The following is a 20,207-nucleotide window of genomic DNA, read 5'->3' as shown; positions in this document are numbered from 1 at the left end:
TATCCAAAATAAATAAACAAAAACAACAAATAAAATAAATTAAGTCTCTGTAAACAAAATCGTCCTTCCATAAACGAGCTAGTTGAGACCAAAGCACCAAACTGGAGACTTTTATCACCGAGTTTTTAAAGTCTTTCACGTCTCAAGCTAAAATTCATCCTAATACTTTATTTTTATTTTTATGCATTAGCCTTGATTCCCTTATCGCGTCTGCTTCGGCAGAGCCGGCCGTGACCTCGGTCCGCCGCCGCTCGTCTGGCGTTCATCTCCTCACAAGCATCCCCTCGAAGGTCAGCGTCTTGATTAGTCTGCTGCCTCCTCCTGTTGTTGCACAAAGCCAGTGACTCACACTTTGTCAACAGTCTGATCGTCCGAGTTAATGAGTGACGAAGCTTTTGGCCGACCGAGCAACCGGCCGGCGCTGAAGCTCCGCGCCGAATCCGCCCGGTGTTGGTTAATGACTAATTGCTGTGTTTACTGACGCCCAAAGCCGGTGGAAATGTTGGTTTATGTCTTTCTTGATCTGCTATTGTTTGCCAGAAACAGGTGTGGGAGGGTCTTGTTGAGACCTGTTGATGGTTTTTATCTTTAATTTTTTCTCCCTGTGACACACAGATGAAATTATATGGGAGGGAAAAAGTGTGTAGAATCTGTTTTCTGTGTGTGAATTATGTTTATACAAAGTTACAATCAGAAATGCTGATTGTTTTTCACTTTGCTGAGAAATCTGCAATGGGGACACTGCAAAAACATAAAATGTTACCAAATATTTCAGTCAAATTTCTAGTGCAGATCTCTTATTACACATTAAATAAGAGAAAACTAACTTAAAAACAACTTTACAGCAAGATATGAGTTTGTTTTAAGTTAATAATTCCTTAATATTGATGAAAAACAGGCAGATTTTTAAAGTATAACATGGAAAATTGTCTTATCACTGAAAAAAATCTGCCATTGAAACTTGTGCTTTTTAAAGTCAATATTAAGGAATTATTAACTTTAAACAAACTTTTTTATCTTAACATTTATAAGTTTGTTTTAAGATAGAAACTAGACCAAAAAAAAACACTTTGTTAGATTTTGTGTTTTTTGCAGTGTATAATATGTTTCACACTCCAAAAACACAAAGTATTTTTGGTAGTTTTTAGGACAAATATGTTGGTACACTTTAAATACCACAAAACCAATTTAAAAGTACCTTTTCAGCAAAATATGGTAGCTTGTTTAAGCCAATAATTCCTTAATTTTAATAAAAAGTTCTAGTTCCACCGGCAGTTTTTCTTTCCCTCAACGATAACAGTTTTTCCATGTTATGCTAAAAATAAAGAAATTAGTGACATAAAACAAGATCCTATATCTTGCTTAAATCCTCTCGTAAGTTAGTACACTTGAAATATGAAAAAACTGAGATATTTACACTAAAATCCAAAGACTCTTATTTTTTTCCTCTTACAACACCAGAAAAATGTCTTATAGTTAAAATAATCTGCCATTGGAACTAGTACCTTTTTAAAATAAATATTAAGGAAATATTTATTTAAAACAAACTATATCTTTCTAAAAGTTACTTGTAAGTAGAGTTGGGTTGCAGCTAGTTGCATTTCTGGCTACTTTTTACTTTGAGTAGAAATATGTTTTAGTAGTGCTACTTTTACTTGACTATAATTTTTGGTTTATTTCAAGTGTACTGTGAGATTTGCAGTAGAACAGGAGTACAGATGCTTGTTCGTTTGTGTTTTTGCAGTGCAGTCCTTATCATCTGGCCTCTCCATGCAGGCAGAATAGATTAAAAGCAAACGCAGACGCGCTGATGATGTCTGAGTGAGTCAGAGTCTCAATCAGGCTCTCAGTTTGGGGAAACCGAGGGAGAGGTTGAGCGCTTGCTGGAGTTTTTGTGGTTTGCAGAGTGTCTGGCAGGGGGGTGGGACCTTCAACACTGCTGAGCTACTTCTGAGTTTCAGATCCCTCCCCCTCCTCCTCCGAGCAGCACTCACTTTTGGCTCAGTTTCTCTTAAAGGGCCAGTCGCCCTGCGGCGCGGCGTCTCCTCGGCCTTGCCGTCTCATTATCTCTCTTGTCTCCGCACATAACTCTTGATGTTGACCTCCGGGCTGAGGACGCAGACAGATAGCAGCGGCTCTAAAGGTTGCTATCTGCCTCATCTGATGACATTCCTCCCCTGTTGTCCTCCAGGTGTGTGTGTGGTCAGTGAGGCGCCCTGCAGAGCAACATGGCAGCATGTCAGTTGAGCGTCTAGGCGACTACAGGTGAGTGAGAAAACTTCAACTCCCCTCCTCCTTCTTTCCCAAGGTTGAATTGTCTGATTTCTTCCTTTATTCCCTTTAGGATGCAAACAATCGATTAGTGGTTTATTAGATTAAAATGAGTTCCGATCGATTAACTAATTACGTCCGCTTGAGGCCGTTTTTCAGTGTTGTAGTTTGGCCGCCATCCAGCAGAGGGCGCCACTGGTCATCCTTAAACGGAGCCGTTGAGACAGAATCAAAGATGGCGCCGGGAACTTTCCAGAACTTGGACGATAATTGGTCCAAATAGAGCTCGGTTTGGGATGGAAAATGCACTTTTTGCGGTTTTGTTTTGAAATGTAAACACGCGACCAACTCTTTAAGTTATCAGCTTTAATAGCGCTTCATTCAGCCGAGCTGCGCGACGGAGTAACGGCAACTTTATCACCTAAAAATTACCGATGTGCTATGAAGGTGAGGTTGGCCGAAAAGCGGCAGTGTAAACAATTAAGATAAAAACTGTAACATGATGCCAATAAGCAGTTTATTTTAAGTTCTGTCGTGAGTTAACGCACTTAATAGAGCGAAGTGTTATTACTCCTTCAAGTGCAACTACGAACTACTTCTGCATGACTGTTACGGGGGATAAAGCATTTAACATATTTTGTTCTTTGATTTTCTTTTCAGCAAGTTAAGAAGTTCTTGTTTTGTTGTAGTTTATAAGTGTCAAAGTTCATTCATGTGAGAGAACCACAATTTTCTGTTCATTCAGTCAGTATTTAGCGCAGTTGACACAAAATGTTAAAATTTAATGCATATATTTTGTAATTCACCATATTATGAAAAATTTAGCCCTTTGTTATGGGAAGAGGTTTTGCCCTCTTGATACAAGGTAAGAACTCTTTTTGACAGAAATGGCAGCTTATCAATTAGTCCAACAGTAAGATCATTCAACTTTAGACTAATTCATTAATTGATAACCAGCATCCCAACATCTTTTAAATCAAGTTTATTTGTATAGCATGTATAGTTTAAAGCGCTTTAAATCCTAAAAACGTCATAAAGTCATCAGTTATGGAAGGAGTACTGAACATTACATTTTGTGTTTATGTTCTAGTGTGGCCTGTGAGCGATGTGAACTCCACTAGGGGCGCTGCAGCTCTCCTCACCAAAGCGTCCACCTCCATTCGGCCGTTCAGATGCACACCGACAACAAAGCGGCCAACCATGGCAAGCAGGTCAGCAGCGACGGCCGCTCCCAGATCCCAGGCGTGAACCAGCAGCAGCAGGGAGGCGTTCCCGGCATCCATGGAGCCAAATCCGGACAGGTTTCCCTCAGCAACCCGGGTCAGAAGGCGGTGGCGGCGGGGCAATCGGTGAGCGGAGGGATGCTGAAAACCAAATCGAAGCGGGAGCGGAGCGTGTCCATCGACTCTGGCGAATCCAGGAGCGGCGCTCCTGCTCCTGCGCTGGAACCAGATGCCAAAGGAGGTGAGCTGTCTCACAGGGGAAAAACAAACAAACAAAAAAACTTGGATTTTTATCGATTTATCAAATTCTTAGTTTTTGAAGATTTTCATTTTTGAAAATTTTTTTCATTTGTTTTCTCCAATGCACTCCTTGGGTTTCCATAGTTCAGTGCGACATCAACGCTCCTGTGGCGGCCATCTTGTTTGACAGCTTCTGTTTATTCGGACTTTTAATAAGCAATTTCCCAATGGATGTCAATAAAGTATATCCTATCCTATTTGTGGCATCAACTAGCTCACTCACTCTTTGGTTACCTAGCAACTCATTCGTTCTTTGGTTACCAAGCAACAACCTGCTGATCAACTGGCGCAGCAGCAGCTTAAGATTTCTCCACCATGCCTCATAACTGCTTAAAAATAAACAACAAAAGCTGGGATAAAACAGTAAAGGTCACATTACCAGTTTATTATTTCAAATATTTAAAACAAAAAACTAACCAATAATTATTTTTTGTGTTATGAAACTCTTATATTCTGATATTTATTTCATTCAAGTTGTCTAGCTCTAAAGTAAAGTTGTAATATTAGAACATGAAAAAATTCATTTAAATGAGGAATTTTGAGCATCTTATGAAGTTATCCAGAATAGAAATACTTCATCTTTTACCACATTATTATGAGTAGCAGGACCTTAAATGATTGAGCAATGACTGAATCTATTTCAAAGAAGTAACCAGATGAAATGAGATGGATCCTGATTAAAGCATTTCTCAATTTTTGATATTTTTCTGGTAAAATTGCGTTTTTATTCTGCCATTATTGTGACCTCATAATTAATCTCATAATTAAACGCTACCGTATAACAGAAGGAATAACTGAAATAAAAGCCACTTTCTGAAAATATCTTCCATCATTTGTAGAGAATTGATTTAAAATCTGAAAAAATCAGATTTATTTTTTAGCCATATCGCCCTGCCCTGTTCAGGTCTAAATTTACACTTCCTTTAACTTGCTATCAGCAACATCTTTACCCGAAATACCAGATTACGTGCATTCGCCTCCTCCACAGCAGGAAGTGAACGTAAGGACCGAGAGGACGGATGAATTTGTTTTCTCTCTCGTTGAAATGCCCTGACCTTTCGCCGAAGCGTCAGAATTTCCCCTTAACTCTTTATGGTGTGTTTCACATCCAAGACATTCAACTGGTTTCTGTTTGCTTGTAGGAAAATAAAATAAGTGTCTGATTTGCATTTGTTGTTGTATTCAAGCTTGTGTTTTGAGAGTTTTGGCTGCAGATCACATTAGTGTGTTTTAGTGAAACTCCTCTCTGCTTCCTGCACAACACACACTCGGGCTTTCATCGCTACAGAGGACATCTGTTCGCATCGGTTTCCTCGACGCCTGCGCTAATCATTGCCTCTATAATAACATCATGTTAATTTGTGGTGACTTGCTTTCTTTGTCTCCAAATAGAAGAGGGAGGCGAGTCCTCACAAACTGTGACTGTAAAAACTGATTTGAGTGCTGTATGCAAATTGTGATATGCACATTCTGAGAAAACAAAAAACCCACTCGAAGAGGTGTGGCCTCGGCGCTCGAAGGATGATAAATGAAAATAAAAGCTCCCACTGACACGTACGCACAGCTACAGCTATTCTCCTAAGATTTACCTTAAACCGGTTGAGCTTCTGGCCTAAAGCTTCTCTGTCTGCTACTTGCAAAAACACAAAAGGTCATAATGTTTGTCTGACGGTGTAAAAATCCTCCTGCTGCTGTCGTCTGTTCTGCATTGTATAAACAACTTCCTCCTTTACTGTACTTTTGCACGCTGTGGTTGCTCAGACTCGCCCCGCTCGTGTTTGGAAAGCTAGCCACACTCGGTAGCACTGTACTCAAGTCTGTGAACTTCTTCAAATGTTGTCACAAACGTCAACGCTTCTCAAGTGGATTTCATGTGGTAGACCAACACAAAGTGGAGAGAAAAAGATGGAAGTTTTTAAAAACAAGGTCTGAAAAGTGTGGTGTGCTCATGTATTCAACCCAATCCTCCTACACAAAATCGACTATTTAAATGTAAGATTATATGATATAAGATTATGGTACAACTGAAAACCAACCAAACAGGAACAGATGAGACCCATGGTGACACAGACCGATTATTGGAACAACTAATTTAGTAATCGATTAATCGCTATACAGGCCCAAAAAAGGCCATTTGCTGAAACAACAAAATTAAACCAAAATTGCATTATAGCAGGGATGAAACGATTAATCATGATTATTAAAGTAATCGTCAACTAATGTTATCAAGTAATTGCTAACTGGAGTACACAGACTCGAAAAGGACGATTTGCTGAAAGAACAAAACATTCAGAGCTGTAATTAAGTCAAAACTGCAGGGCTGAAACAGTTAATCATAATTATTAATCGTCAACTAATTTTGTTATCAATTAATTAACTGGAGTTTACAAATTCAAAAAAGACCATTTGCTGAAAGAACAATAAGCCAAAACTACATTACAGGATGGCTGAAACGATTAATCGTGATTAATTGATTATTAAAGTAATTGTTAACTTGTTTAGTAATTGATTAATCGCCAACTGGAGTAAACCCTACAGTGTAAAACCGAAAGTGATGAGTTCTCCCCATGTTTATGTTGGAAGTACATTAGTAGCTGCATCTGCATCATTTGCTTCAAATTATCAAGAATTCAACAAAGAAATGCTGTTATTGCATTTTAGGAGGGCTGAAGCGATTAATCGTGATTAATCAATTATTGGGACAATCGTCAACTAATTAAGTAATCGATTAATTAACTTCAGTATACAAACCAAAAAAACGACTATTTGATGAAAGAACAGCATATTAAGAGTAGTAATTAAGCCAAAACTGTACAAAAATATATACATTTTGCATTTAAGATGAAAACCCTTCTTTGTCTCCAAATGTGTTCTACCCTGAATTCCTCATTTTTAACTTTTAAAAAGGCCATTTAAAAAAAATCTCATATTAAGCATGTTTTGCTGTCCGTTTATTAATCTATAAAATGATCAACAGAGTTGTTATTTTTCTAGCTGCAGATGCATATTTTGCTCAAAAAATGATTAAGAAATGTAAAAAAAAATTTTTTTTCATTTTAGACAATAAAATTAGTATTTTCTTATTCAAAAAACTAATTGAATTATTTCCATTTAAAATAATTTTTCTAATATTGTATATTGATGCTTACATGGTTAAATGTAAAGTGAAGACTGTGGCAACATTTTTTAATCCAATTAATCGATTAATCATCTGAGTAATCGTTAGTTGCAGCCCTATATTTTAGGTAATGGCATGTTTTCTTCTCTAAAAAAATTAATCAAATTATGTTTATTTGCATCTTTTAATGTATTTCTAATATTATCAAACAATTCTGATTGGTTAAATGAAAAATCTGCAGAATGTGCCCATTTTCCATCCGATTAATCGATCATATTGATTATTTGAATAATCGTTAGCTGCAGTTCCAATGGTGACTGGTAGCCTAAATGTAATTCTTTGGGCTTCATTGAAGTTCTTGGTGGTTCCGTAGGCCGGGTGAGGTTCACCGTCCAGCCGGTCAGTGACCCCAAACATGCAGCCACGGCTACAGTGTGACGGTTTAGATAAGAGTTGCACAATATAATAAATCACAATACTCATTAAAAGTTCAATGTGTGAGAAATCTAAGCCAGAAAGGAAGCTTAAGTGAAATTTCTGGTCGGTTGTACCCTGGAAAAAAGTATAAGGAAGATGTAGGTTAATCAAAGGATATTTAGTAATGTCACAATTTCCTGAGATTCTGTGTTAGTGGCTTAGTCAAAACCTAGATCCAGCAGATAATCAGTGGAACGACTGAGAAGTTTGAGGAATCTTTCTGGTCAGTCTGATTGAGCTTCAGCTGTTTTGCAGAGAGAAATGTGCAAAGGTGGTAGAGAAATACTCTGTGGTTTGAAGCTGTGACTGCAGAGAAATCTGTGCACTGATGAATTTCATACTTGGATACAAAAACAATCTTGTCTCCCTCTGCAAATGTCTGAAAATCCACCACTGCTCCCTTTTTCTCTGCTGGGTAACAATAATCATCCCACTGTTGCTAAATTAACAACTTTTCAGGCTAAGAAATCTGTATCGGCAGGTCAGGCTTTTAAAAAATTGGTGATTGGCCAGAAAACTGCCATCGGTGCACCATTGTTTCTATGAAGTCCTGACTGAGGGGCCTGAATATGCACACCACACTTTTCAGATTTTGAACTGATGGTGGTTTTTCTTCCATTTCATTACGGATCACTTTGTGCTCGTCTGACTCAGATTCCCAAATGAAGTGAACATTTGTTTTACTTTAGCAAACATTGCAGATTGCCATTTGCATTAGTTTTATTATTTAGCATTAAAAATGAGTTTTTAGTAATTCTTGGATATTACATTTAGTAATGTAGACATTGTTTTGAATGAAGCAAGTTCTTGTGTGAATTTTTAAAAATATTCTTGAGGATTTTCATAGCTTTTCTTGGTATTTTCTGCTGTTTTTCAGTAACATTTTCTAGCAATCAAATGTCAAGTGTTAGAAATTGTTTTATTTTCTTATAGAAAATAAACCAAGAATAGTTTTTACCACCTTTTGTTCATGAAATGCATCAAAGCTGAAACCTCCCACTTTTACCAGATTCTTTGTTTTGACTCTAATAAACTTGAGAGAGATACTGTGATCCAGGCATGGACATTTTTATGGTCCATGTTTCTTCTAGAAAATTATTTTGATATTAAATTTGGTATCAGAAGATTTTAGTTAATTTTTGACGTTTTTGTATCAGTCAGATCAGTAAAACTTGACATTAGATGTTTATTTCCATCTTGTTTGTGTTTTAGGAGCCTGAAGGGATTGGTCATTTGATTTTTGTTTGGTCATTTGACAGATTTAGTGATGCAGCAACTGAAGTCAAAAGGATGAGGAATGATGTATGTGATGCTGGTAAACATCTGTTATTGGCCAAAACGACCATACTAATATCGGCTATCGGTATCAGCACTAGTTGTCTGATTGGTTCATTTTTGGTTTCTGCCATTAACTTTTGAGTTAAAGCTAAATTTACTCAGAAGTTTTCATGTTTTGGAAAGAAAAATCTCACTCAATCTGGATTAGAGGAATAAAATAAATCAGATTTTAAAAAATCCCTGGTCTTTTTAGCCTGGCGCTTCAGTTAAGATTAAAGAAAATAAATGAAAACTCAAGTGAAATCATAAGAAAAAACTTTCTGAAAGTCTAAAAAACTATCAGTAAGCTCTCTTTAAACATTTTGCACCGTCCTGCATGCGATGTAAATGTCTAATGTGCATTTCAATGCGCTCCAGGCAGCTTGTATTTCCCTGCTGCGCCACCGTTCGGTCAGGCAGCCCAAACAAAGTCGGGGGAAATCCCCAGCTTTAGAAATGACACATTATACTTCCACCATGTGGCCTCCGTCAGTTTGATGTCTGGAATAACTCTCCTCCAAGGTGTTTCTGCTCTGTCTGCAAGACAACTCGACTCACTCTGCTGCAGTTCGTTTCAGCCTTTAATTCTTAATAAAAACGGGAAGGCAATTGGAGGAACAGTTGGAGAAGAAATGTGGTCGAAAACAATTTAACAACCGATAATTATTTCCATCTTGTTGCCGTTTGATTTTGGAGGAGTGGAGCTGGCTGGTTGGGTGGCATTTGTTTGGTCATGTGACTTTGATGGAGCAAAGGATTGTGGGCTGTTTAACCGAAGCAGTCAGTGGTTGGTCGTTTTTCTGTTCCGAAATGGCAGAAAAATATAAAATAGTTTTTTTTCTTTTTGTGTAAAATCTACTGTTGCCATCTGTGCAACTTTTTTGCTGGGTTTGCGGCAGTCGGGTTTTTTAAATGTTGTTGATCAGCCAGAAAACTGCAATCAGTACACCGCTACTGTGTTTTTTAAATAACGGCTGTTATTAAACTGTAGAGGAATAGGTTGGTGTAATATTGGCCATTAACACAAACAAGATGTACAGCTCTGGGAAAAATTCACAGACCATTTAAAATGATCCGTTTCTCTGATTTAACTTTTTATAGGTAAATGTTGGAGCAAAATGAACTTTGTTCTTTTATTCTATGAAGTACCGACATGTCTCTGAAATTCCAAGCAAAAATGAGAAATGGTCAAAATAATTAAAAAGAAGCGGCGCTTTCAGACCTCAAATAATGCAAAGAAAACAAGTTCATATTCATTTAGAAACGACAATACTGATGTTTTAACTCGGACATCAGTATTTGGTGGAAGAACCAGGAGGTTTTCAACGGGTTCCCTGCAGTGGACTCATTCTTCCAGAACCAGCCTTTATCAGCTTGTTGAGCCTTTTAAGACCCGGACTCTGATTCTGCTGCTCCACAGTTAATGGCAGATTTACAGAAGATCTGAACAACCTCGGCTTCCTCATGAAGCACATCCTGCTTTTTTATCTTTTTATATTTTCTCGTCTCCAGTCCAGTCTGTTTAGGCGAACTTCACTGCATCACACTGGACGTCCATAATGCAACATAATGGACGTCGTTCCCGTTTTAGTGACTTTTAAAAACAATTGTTTTGTGAAAAATCAGTTTTGGAGTTGGTGGTCTGCTTTGAAAAGCAGTAGAAAGCCTTATGGGGATTTATAATTATTAGTTTGGAGATTTTTAGATTTTCTCTCCCTAAAATGTACAGTTGTAGTTTTCTGGCCGTTTTTCTTCTTCCTTCTTTTCCGGTGGGCCTCATCCTTTTCTGTAAAACTAAAATCTGATTTTAATTTATTAAATTTGTCTAAATAAAGCAGGTGTTTTGGAAGAAAGCAACCCAAATCCTGTTCTCACAGTAAATAAATCAATTGATCGCATGATAAATGAAAAGAAACTCAATAATTTTCATTTGCTTTGTTGTTTTCCTCTTTTCTTTCTTTCAAAATCTGGATGATAAAAGTTTTCAGTTTGGTGTTTTAGTCTCAACTATCCCTTTTTTAAGATAATTTTGTTTACAGAGGCTCTGTAATTCATTTTATTTGTTGTTTCTGTTTATTTATTTTGGATATTTCAAATGTCTTCCAGCTCCAGTATTTAAATGTTCATATGAATTTAAAGGTTATTGATCCTTGAGTTTGTGTTCTTGCATTACCACCCTTATATTTCTTGGAAAATGATCTCAAAACAAAAACATTATCATTTATCGCAATAAATTTATCATGACGACAAGTTTACTTACAACTCAAAGCAAACGTAAAAACTCGGCTGTTTTTGTTTGATGCAGTAAACTTTAAAAATCCTTTTAAAGTTTTGGACCTGGTTGACTGAAATCCATTCAGATGAATTTATTTGCTTGTTTTTTTTTGTGTTATTTTTGGCCCACACAGTGCTGCTGTTGATGTTGATGTGTTTTCTCGTCATCCAGAGGGTGTGATGCGCAGCAAGCGGCGCTGCGTTCTGACCAAGAAGCAGCCTTACAGCGGAGACGAATGGTGTTCTGGTCCAGACACGGATGACGAAGACAAGCCGCACTCCCAACGTAAGTCTGTGAAATCCTCACCAACGCAGCTGTAACCATGGCGATATCAATGAATCTTAATGTAATTACAGAAATCTCTGTTTTTATATATAGAATCCATATAAGCTTGGGGGGAAAAAAATGTGGTTTTAGCTCCATCTAGTGTTGAACTGTTGCAACTAAGTGGATGCTTGTTTCAGCTGGAGAGAAGCTGAGCTCCGGTTCTGTTGGTTTGTCAGGTCCGATCCCAGGACATTCGGACCGCCTTCCTGCTGGAAACATGGCGGCTGAATCCGGGGCGGCTGTCATCGGATCGGGACCGGCACTGAAGGCGGAGCTGCCGCAGCCTTCACAGCAGGTGGTCTATGTTTTTACCACCTGCCTGGCCAACAGGTGAGACGCATGTTCAAGATTTTAAAAAATAAAAAAGTTCCTACAGGTGATTAAAGTATTTAAAAATGCTTGAATTTTAGGAAAGTTCTTAATTTCTTCATAAAGTTATAATTTAATGTTTGATTAAAAACCTAAATTATTTATTTACAGTTCAAATCAGATATTTTCACACACCTAGTAAAAAAACTTTTTTTTTACTGTCTGAAATAAAATTAGACTTAAATTTTCTGTTTTTTTAATGTCAGAATGACAAATTATTTTTATTTGCTAAATGCCAGAAAACTTAGCAACAATGCAAAGTTATAATTTTTGTAATTTTGATTGTATTTTGTGTTTAAGCCTTTAATTTGAGCAGGAATGACATTTATCTTAACATGACTTTGTTGGAATATTTCATTAAAGTGAGTATTTATTATTCCTAATGACTCAGTGATCATCTTATATTTTATGCTAAACTGCATTTTTGTAATTTTTTTTGTTAAATTAGAGGTTTGTTATCACACCAGTTGGGTGTGTAAGGTGTATGAAAGACATTTTAAAACAACAAATTTTCTTTTGTTTTAGTTTTATCCTGCTGTAGAAACTATAACACCAAATTTTTTTTTAATTAATAACAGTAATAAATGATTAACTGTCATCTTTAGTTTGTATTGTTTTTATCTCCAAAATGTGGTGCTGGAAAAGTTTAACTTAAAAATGCCTGAAAGGTTTTAAATTTTACTGTGTATGTAAACGGCATTAATAAGCAAATTTTTTAAATTGTTTTTTCAACAGTGCTGCTGAGGCAGTGATGAAGGGACAAAGTGATTCAATCCTTCGCTTTCACCAGCAAAATGTTCCAAACTCCAAGTTGGAGCAGGTCAGAAACCAAAACTTAGTTTATTTTATCAGAATGAAAATGTGCAACTTTGTAAAAGACAACAGCTGCAAAATGTGTGTGAGGAATGATTGGTATAGCTAAGTTTATCACTTGTTTCTGTTCCTGTTTTTTTTTTTTTTTTTTTAAATAAGGAAGGCTTTAATGTTTTGTTTTGCCAAATGTACTTTTTATCTGATTGTGGGGATATGTAAACACCACTGAATTTTAAATCTGGTTTCAGCAGTCTGGTTCCGCTAAAGTCTCATCTCTTCCTCTGGAATACAATTTATTGCTTTAATTCATTACCAAAGATTTCTGTCTAATTTTTAGTGCAAATATCAAATTACACTTGAAATAAGGCAAAACTAACTAACCAGTAACTTTTAAGATTTAGGTCAATAATTCCTTAATATTGATTTTAAAAAATGGTTTCACTGGTAGATTATTTAACTTATAACCAGATATTTTTCCAATAATCTGCCAGTTGAACAAGTACTTTTTAAAAAAATATTAGGAAATTATTTACTTAAAACAAGCTCTTATATTTTGTCGATGTAAAACTTATTATATACCACATTTCCAATAGCTCAACCTGCACTAAGTGCTTCTCAAGTTAAACGCAAAAAAGAATACCGGTAAATAAAATGCATAATAGTGCTACAGTAAAGTATAAAAAAGGCAATAAAACGATAAGAACAGCTAAAGAGCTGTAAGATAAAGTACTTGCTAACTTTTAAGATATTTTCACTAGAAACGAAATTAAAAATACTCTGTACAATTTAGTGTATTTGCAGTGTAGTCTATGAAGTTAAAATATTTATTAATAGGGTGTGTATTTCAGTTTGTTAGGTTTTAATGTCGGTTTTCTTTGCTGCAGGGCTACCAACAAGGGAAGCTCCCTAACCTCCCTGAGAAGGTCAACTCCAGCTGCTCTCCGCTAACCGGAACCCCCAAGTCCCAAAGTGGAACGCCGCGGCCAGCCTCCGCCGGAGTCGGAGGTCCGTCGTCGGCTGGACACTCTGACAGCGAGTCCGGTCAGGTCAGACCTGCCGGGGCTCCCGGCAGTAACAACGGCGCCCCCCAAAGGACAGGTGGACGACTCAGAGAGTCAGGTAGCAGTGCTGAATCGGGTGCTGCCGCCTCTCCGTCTGGAGGCACCAGCATCCTGTCCGCTCATCTGCAGGCTGATGCGCTGCAGAGAGGCGGCAGCAGGCACATGGACTGTCTTTCCAAAGAACAACTCGAACACAGAGAGCGCTCTTTGCAGACTCTGAGAGACATAGAGCGGCTGCTTCTGCGCAGTGGAGAACCGGGAGGCCCAAACTGCGGCGGTACGAACAACCCAACCAACTTGAATAATACAGACAGGAGTGGCGCTGAGGACGGTGAGATTGGTACGAACGCCTCTGGGAATTGTGCTAACGCTAGCATGTTGCCGAAAAAGTACGAAGAGCCTCTCCAGTCCATGATTTCCCAAACGCAATCTCTTGGCGGGCCAGTGCTCGACAACCCGCATTTAGACTCTCACCACAACCTCCCGCCGCCATTGCATCACCAGATGCCCTCGCCTGGAGAAAACATGGCGACCCTGATGGGGCCGGAGGGGCTCACGCGGGAGCAGATGGCGTGGAGGAAGCTTAAGGAGGAGTACTACCAGGAAAAGAGGCGGCAGCAGGAGATTGAGCACCCTGGACCCCCGCAGCACTTTAGAATGATTCCTGAGGCTGGCATGCATGGGGCCCCGATGATGATTAGAGGGCCACCTCCTCCCTACCACAATAAACCTGGAGACCAGCAATGGGCTTCTGGGAATTTGATGCGACGGGGAATCGGTGGGAATGGGAAAGTGTTTGAGATGCACCCGGAGGGGCCGCGGGGCCCTCGGTTCCTGGGTCCGATCCAGAGAGGGCAGCCAGGTGGAGGGGGTTTTCCCGGATCCGTAGAGGGATTAGGACCTCAGAGGCCCGTCCGACCCGGGATGATCTGGCTGGAAGACGTCCCAAACAGCGGCGGTGGTGGTGGACCCTTCCATGGCTGTTACCCTGGCGGAGCTCCCCAACACTTCCAAGACGACGTCGAGCTTTTAGCACGCGAAGAAATGTTCCGGATCATGGAGAAACGGCAGATGCAGGTGTCCAGGTTTGAGCTAGACCGATTGGCTAAACAGCAGCAGCAGGGGAACATGGGGTCAAGAATAATGGACGGATTCGGGGGTGCAGATTTCCCCAACTTAGGAATGGGGCGAGGCCCGCCGTCTGGTCGGGTGGATCCAATGGATTTTCCTGGTTCAAGGGAGATCATGGTGTCACCTGGAGCGTGTCATCCAATGAGAGACTTGGTGGATTCCCCTTTAGGGAGCAATATCCCAATGGGAATGAACCCTCAGATGAACCTTCAGCAGCAGCAGCAGATGATGATGTCACAGAGGCTCAGAGGGGGGCCTTTACCGGACATGTTTGGACCTGGAGAAATCAGCGGAAGAGGTGGGAATAAGGGGATGATGCCTGGACCCGACGGGCCATTCCAGTTCCCGGGTCAAGGTCCCTTCCCTGAAGGACAGGTGGACGGGCCGTTTCTCCACCAACCTGGCCCTGAGATGTTCGGCCCTGACCAGCCTGGACCCAACCAGCTCGGAGCCATGTCTCGGCTCAGCCATTTGCCTCAAACCGAAGGCCTTAGAGGAGCAGATCTCTCTTCCAGGAACGCCCCTGAAATGTCAGTCAGCGTTAACTCCCTTGCCTCTCCATCAGTGCCTCCGCCTCACCAACTCAAGTCGCCATCCCTCAATCAAGAGCCATCTCCTCTTTTACCTTCTCCGTCCGCTCCAGGGCTGAAGTCGCCGCTGTCTAACGCCGGGCACCACCCCGGTTTCCCCCCGGCGTCCGGAGCGGGAACTCCTTGCTCTTCTTCCTTAAAGTCTCCTCAGTTAATGGCGTCCTCCAACCTCGGCTTGCACTCTCCGTCGGCTTCTCCAGGGCAGCTCAAGTCTCCGGCCATGGCTGTTGGTTCTCCCGGCTGGACGTCGCCTAAGGTTGCTCTTCCAAGTCCCGGCGGCCCGACCGGTGGAAAGCCCCTCGGCAATGGAGGAAACGGCTCTACTGAAGCAGGTACACTTTAGTTAAGTTCATAGCATATTTCAGCAACAAGGCAGTTCAAAGTGCTTTACACCATAAAAACATCATACAGTCAAGCAACGAACATTACATTTTGTCAAATGCCATCATCAAACAAATGCATCTCAAATATGTTGACTACTGCTCCACTTACTGCTAATCAGAAGCAGCTCTAAACAAGTTCGTGTTTAGCCTTCATTTAAGAAGGAACTCAGTGTTTCAGCAGTTTTTGGTTTTCTGGGAGTTTGTTCCAGATTTGTGGTGCGTAGACGCTGAATGCTGTTTCTCCATGTCTGGTTCTGGGGATGCAGAGCAAAACATAACCAGAATACCTGAGTGATCTGGAAGGTTGATACAACATCAGGTCTTTAATATATTGTGGTGCTAAGCCATTCAGGGATTTATAAACCAACAAGAGTACCCTTGTTGGTACCCAAGAGTACAAGAGTACCCATTATGTTCTTTTGAACAGTTTAGAATAGGTTTATAGTCTATACAAAACATGTTCATTACATTTGTTTCACGAAATCTTGTTATATATTATGAGATTTTAGTGTGGTCAGTTCTGCATATGTTGAGCACTTTTCAGATTGAGCTTTTTTAGGGCCTTTGGATTTAAAGGTTTGTCACTTTTAATTCAAATAAGTTGCTTCTGGCCACGCGCCCAAACTCGCACATGAAAATTGCTCTAAACAGATATTCAACCATACATCTTCGAAAAGCAGAAGCAGGAAGTAGTTTCTGGACTGTAAGTCAACAACAAAGCCCTGTCTTTTTCAGCAGCCATTGTACAGCGCATACAGCAGTAAAACCAGCTGACCAAACATTCTGGAACTCAGCTTTGGTTGCTAGGTGACGGGCGGAGCTCTGCTGGGGTTGCTAGGTAACGGGGCAGTGCCTGCTGATTCTTGATGTTACATTTTGTAGGTTCTAGAAACGGCTCATTTTCCAGACAACAGAATCCATTAAATTATTTTCTAAAAAAAAAAACAACAAAAAAACGGCAGGGTGGGTTTTTTTAAGCGCTTGAGCTGTTTTTAGAAGCAGTAGGAACCCAAATGGAAGTACAAAAATGTGCAAAATGTGAATTTTGGATAAAAACTCCCCTTTCAAGTCTATTCTCTGGGCTGCAGGGAGTACGGATTTTAGAAATGGGGTGATGTGCTCCATCTTCCTGGTTTTAGTGAGAAAACAAGCAGCAGCTCTCTGGATCAGCTGAACTCTATTTTTTTATTAAGTAGACTTGTGAAAACACTGTTGCAGTGATTAATGCTTCTAAAGATAAACGCATAGATGAGTTTCTCTAGATCATTCTGGAACATTAGTCCTTTAACCCTGGAAATGTTCTTCAAGTGATAGAAAGCCGACTTTGTAACTGTCTTTGTGACTCTGAAGGTTCAGGCCTGAGTTCAAATCCCAGCAGTTACTTTGCTGCTAATAACATTTTTTTGTGTATTTTGCAGGCCAGCCCCATCCTCCAAGAAGTTCCAGCTCAACGCCCCTTAGCCAACCAGCTTCTATGAATACCAGTATGCCCTTCACTTCCTCCCCGGGTGTAGCGCCATCCCAGAATCCTTTGTCCCTCATCATGTCTCAGATGTCGAAGTACGCCGTCCCCAGTTCGACGCCGCTCTACCACGATGCAATCAAAACAATCGCCACTTCTGACGACGAGATGCTGCCAGATCGACCTCTTCTGTCTGGTGTCACTATTGGAGGTATGAAGATGCCACAAGAGAAACGCAATGTACATTTACACATCAGCATTTAAGAAAAATCAAAACGATCAATCAAGATTAATCTGATTGATTATTTCAATGATCATCAACCAATTTAGTATTTGATCTATCTTTAACTGGATTAAATAAATTCATTTTTAATTTAGTCCAAAGAAATATTTAGGGCTGAAATGATTAAGCCAATTAATCATGATTAATTGGATTAATAACCAATTAATTTGATTAATCAATTATTGCAATAATCGTCGACCAATTTAGTAAGTGATTAATTAACTGGACTGAATTAAACCATACAGGAATGTTTATGGCTGAAATTAATCGAGATTGATTCGATTAATTATTAGTTGCAATATTCGTCAACTAATTTATTAATCAATTAATCATTAACTGAAGTGGAGACTCAAAAAAGGCCATTACCTGAAAAAACAAAACTCTACAAAAATATGTAAATAAGTAAATCTAAAAATATTTAGATTTTTTTAAAATGCACTCTGTTCACTGTTTGGAGTGAAATCAGTAAAGTTTGTTCTGTCCTCCATGTTTTCTCCTTCCTCTCCAGGAAACATGGCGAACGCCCAGATGTCTCAGATGCTGAACTGTCATGGTTCCATCGGACCCCAGAACGAGCCTCAGAGCCCGTTGGGTCTGGTCAGCCAAGGCCAGCAGCATATGTCCCATGATGCCCCTGGGCCTGAACTGGGCATGCCGGCCATGAGTTCGGTCATCATGGGAGGCGGCGCGCCTGATGGGATGGGCCCCAGCAGCGCGTCGCCACTGTCGGCGGGTTTTCCTCGCATGCAGCCGCCCATGCACTCTCCGATCGGAGGAATGCCGCCGAACTTCCCCCAGCCCAGCGACGACATCCTGCCGCATCAGCAGCTGCAGATGCTCAGCAAAGGCCACCATCAGCAGCGCATGCCGCACCCGCCCGACTCCTTCCCGCCGCTGCCTCTGGGCGACGGCCCGGATCTGAGCGAGGTGATTCGGCCGACGCAGACGGGGATCCCGGAGTTTGATCTGTCGCGCATCATTCCGTCCGACAAGCCCAGCAGCACGCTGCAGTACTTCCCCAAAAGCGAGCCTCATCAGAACCCGCACCAGCAGCATACTCCACAGCAGCTGCTCAAGCAGCTTTCCCAACATGGCGGAGGCGGTGGTGCATCGTGCAGCCCGCATCTAGCCAGCCTGCAGAGCATGGCGGAGCAGCAGCTGCCTCCCCACCCTTCGCACGGAGGGATCCGACAGGGTATGGGCGGGTCAAGGGCGGTGATGTCCGGCGGCCCCATGTGTCCACCGGGACACTTGATGGGAAGGACAGGAATGATGCCGCCGCAGCAGCAGCCGGCCATGATGGCCAACAATCTCCTCCACCATCCGTCAGGGCCGTACCCCGGCATGATGCCGCCGCAGCAGCACCCGCACAGCTTGATGGCGCAGCAGAACATTATGATGATGCAGGCGAAACAGAGGAGCATGTCGATCCCGGGGGAGCCGTTTGGACCCCAGGGGCCCATGGTGGGACCACCCCACCCCCAGGCGGCCATGATGGGGCAGCAGCAGCCGCTCAGGCAGCGGGGAATGTCTCTAGACAGTCCGATCGGCTACGGCTCCGGCGGCATGGCCAATATGCCTTTCTGACCCGGCTTCGTACTTACATGAACTTCCCAACACGTCCGGTTTTTGTGTACCGTTATTCCCACCTGAATGAAGTTCCTTCCTTCACATCTTCTTCAGATTAAGCAAAATTTGTGTCAAATGTTTGTGCAGCAAACATTTTTGTTTATGCTGTTTTTAAAGATATTAAAGGTGACATGGTAGATAAAATTCACATTTTGCACTTTTTCATTTTTCCTTCTGAGTTTGTACTTCTAAAATTAGCCCAAACACTAAAAAAAAAAAAAAAAAAAACATCCAGCTGCTTTTTGGCAATACGTTAATGTATTTTACGTTAATGTGTTTGAAAAACCTCTGGAATATAAAGTCACAAATCAGCAGGCACTGCCCCGTTACTTAGCAACCCTAGAGAAGCCCAGCCCCATTGCCTAGCAACCCCAGCAGAATTCTGCCCGTCGCCTAGCAACCCGAGCTGAAGCGTGTTTGGAAAAGATGAATGTTTGGTTGTTGACTTGCCATCCAGAAACTACAGCAGCTTATTTGGATTTAAAGTCACGGAGGCCCTAAAACGGCTCATTCTGACATTTTAAAGATATTCATAAATGTTTCCAGAGGTCATCAAAGGTCAACCAGCCAGTCTACATTTACAAAACCAAACAAAATTGATACAAATTAACTGCTATGCTTGTGCAGCTAAAATATTTAGCACAGTTGATAATGATTTTTTTTGTGCTCGATCTTTGATGACCTCTGCAAACATTTAATATTTTTTACATTTTGCTGCACAAACTTTAGACACCAACCTCATTTCATGTGAAGACGGATGGGGGTGGGGCAACTTCACTCTGGTGTTAATCCCATATATGTCTGAGTGATCTCCAAGTTTTCTGGGTTGAAGCTGATTTTAAGAAATGTAAAAATTTCAAAGCACTGTAACACTGTTCTATAAATTTGAAGCCATTTTCTAAATAATAAAAATACTGTAAATTGTGTAAATTTCAACAAAATCTGTGTATTTGCTTGGTGACGGTCGAGAGGAGTGCCTCAAATTTTTATTTGTTTTAATATCATTGATTTATTTTTTTTCCTCCAATTAAAAAAAAACTTGTGAAAATAAATTATATATAAATATATAATATATACTTGCTGTATATAAGATGCAATGTGTGATTGTTTGAAGTTGTTCTGTCTGTGTTTTAATAGAAGTCTACAAATAGAATAATAATCTCTGGAGTTAATTTGGT

The 20,207-nt window shown here is 40.5% G+C and overlaps 1 protein-coding gene across 2 annotated transcripts in view; it reads left to right on the top strand.

Annotated features, from left to right (window-relative positions):
• bcl9l (bcl9 like) overlaps positions 1-19,953 on the top strand; it is a 37,700-nt gene extending 17,747 nt beyond the window's left edge. Inside the window, exons 2-9 of one of the 2 annotated variants that reach the window (XM_008426438.2) lie at positions 2,192-2,265; positions 3,362-3,735; positions 11,153-11,266; positions 11,485-11,638; positions 12,413-12,497; positions 13,375-15,604; positions 17,074-17,328; positions 17,909-19,953. In XM_008426438.2, the coding sequence (XP_008424660.1) occupies positions 3,444-3,735; positions 11,153-11,266; positions 11,485-11,638; positions 12,413-12,497; positions 13,375-15,604; positions 17,074-17,328; positions 17,909-18,987 (4,209 nt within the window). In that variant the 5' untranslated portion in view covers positions 2,192-2,265; positions 3,362-3,443 and the 3' untranslated portion in view covers positions 18,988-19,953. Of the gene's footprint in view, positions 1-2,191; positions 2,266-2,485; positions 2,719-3,361; positions 3,736-11,152; positions 11,267-11,484; positions 11,639-12,412; positions 12,498-13,374; positions 15,605-17,073; positions 17,329-17,908 lie in introns of those variants that run through there. The other variant, XM_008426439.2, reaches the window with a different exon arrangement.
• Positions 19,954-20,207: the final 254 nt, after the last annotated feature.

The sequence above is a fragment of the Poecilia reticulata genome, linkage group LG13 (assembly GCF_000633615.1).
Source record: "Poecilia reticulata strain Guanapo linkage group LG13, Guppy_female_1.0+MT, whole genome shotgun sequence".
NCBI lineage: Eukaryota > Metazoa > Chordata > Actinopteri > Cyprinodontiformes > Poeciliidae > Poecilia > Poecilia reticulata.
This window is presented reverse-complemented; position numbering and strand designations above follow the sequence as displayed.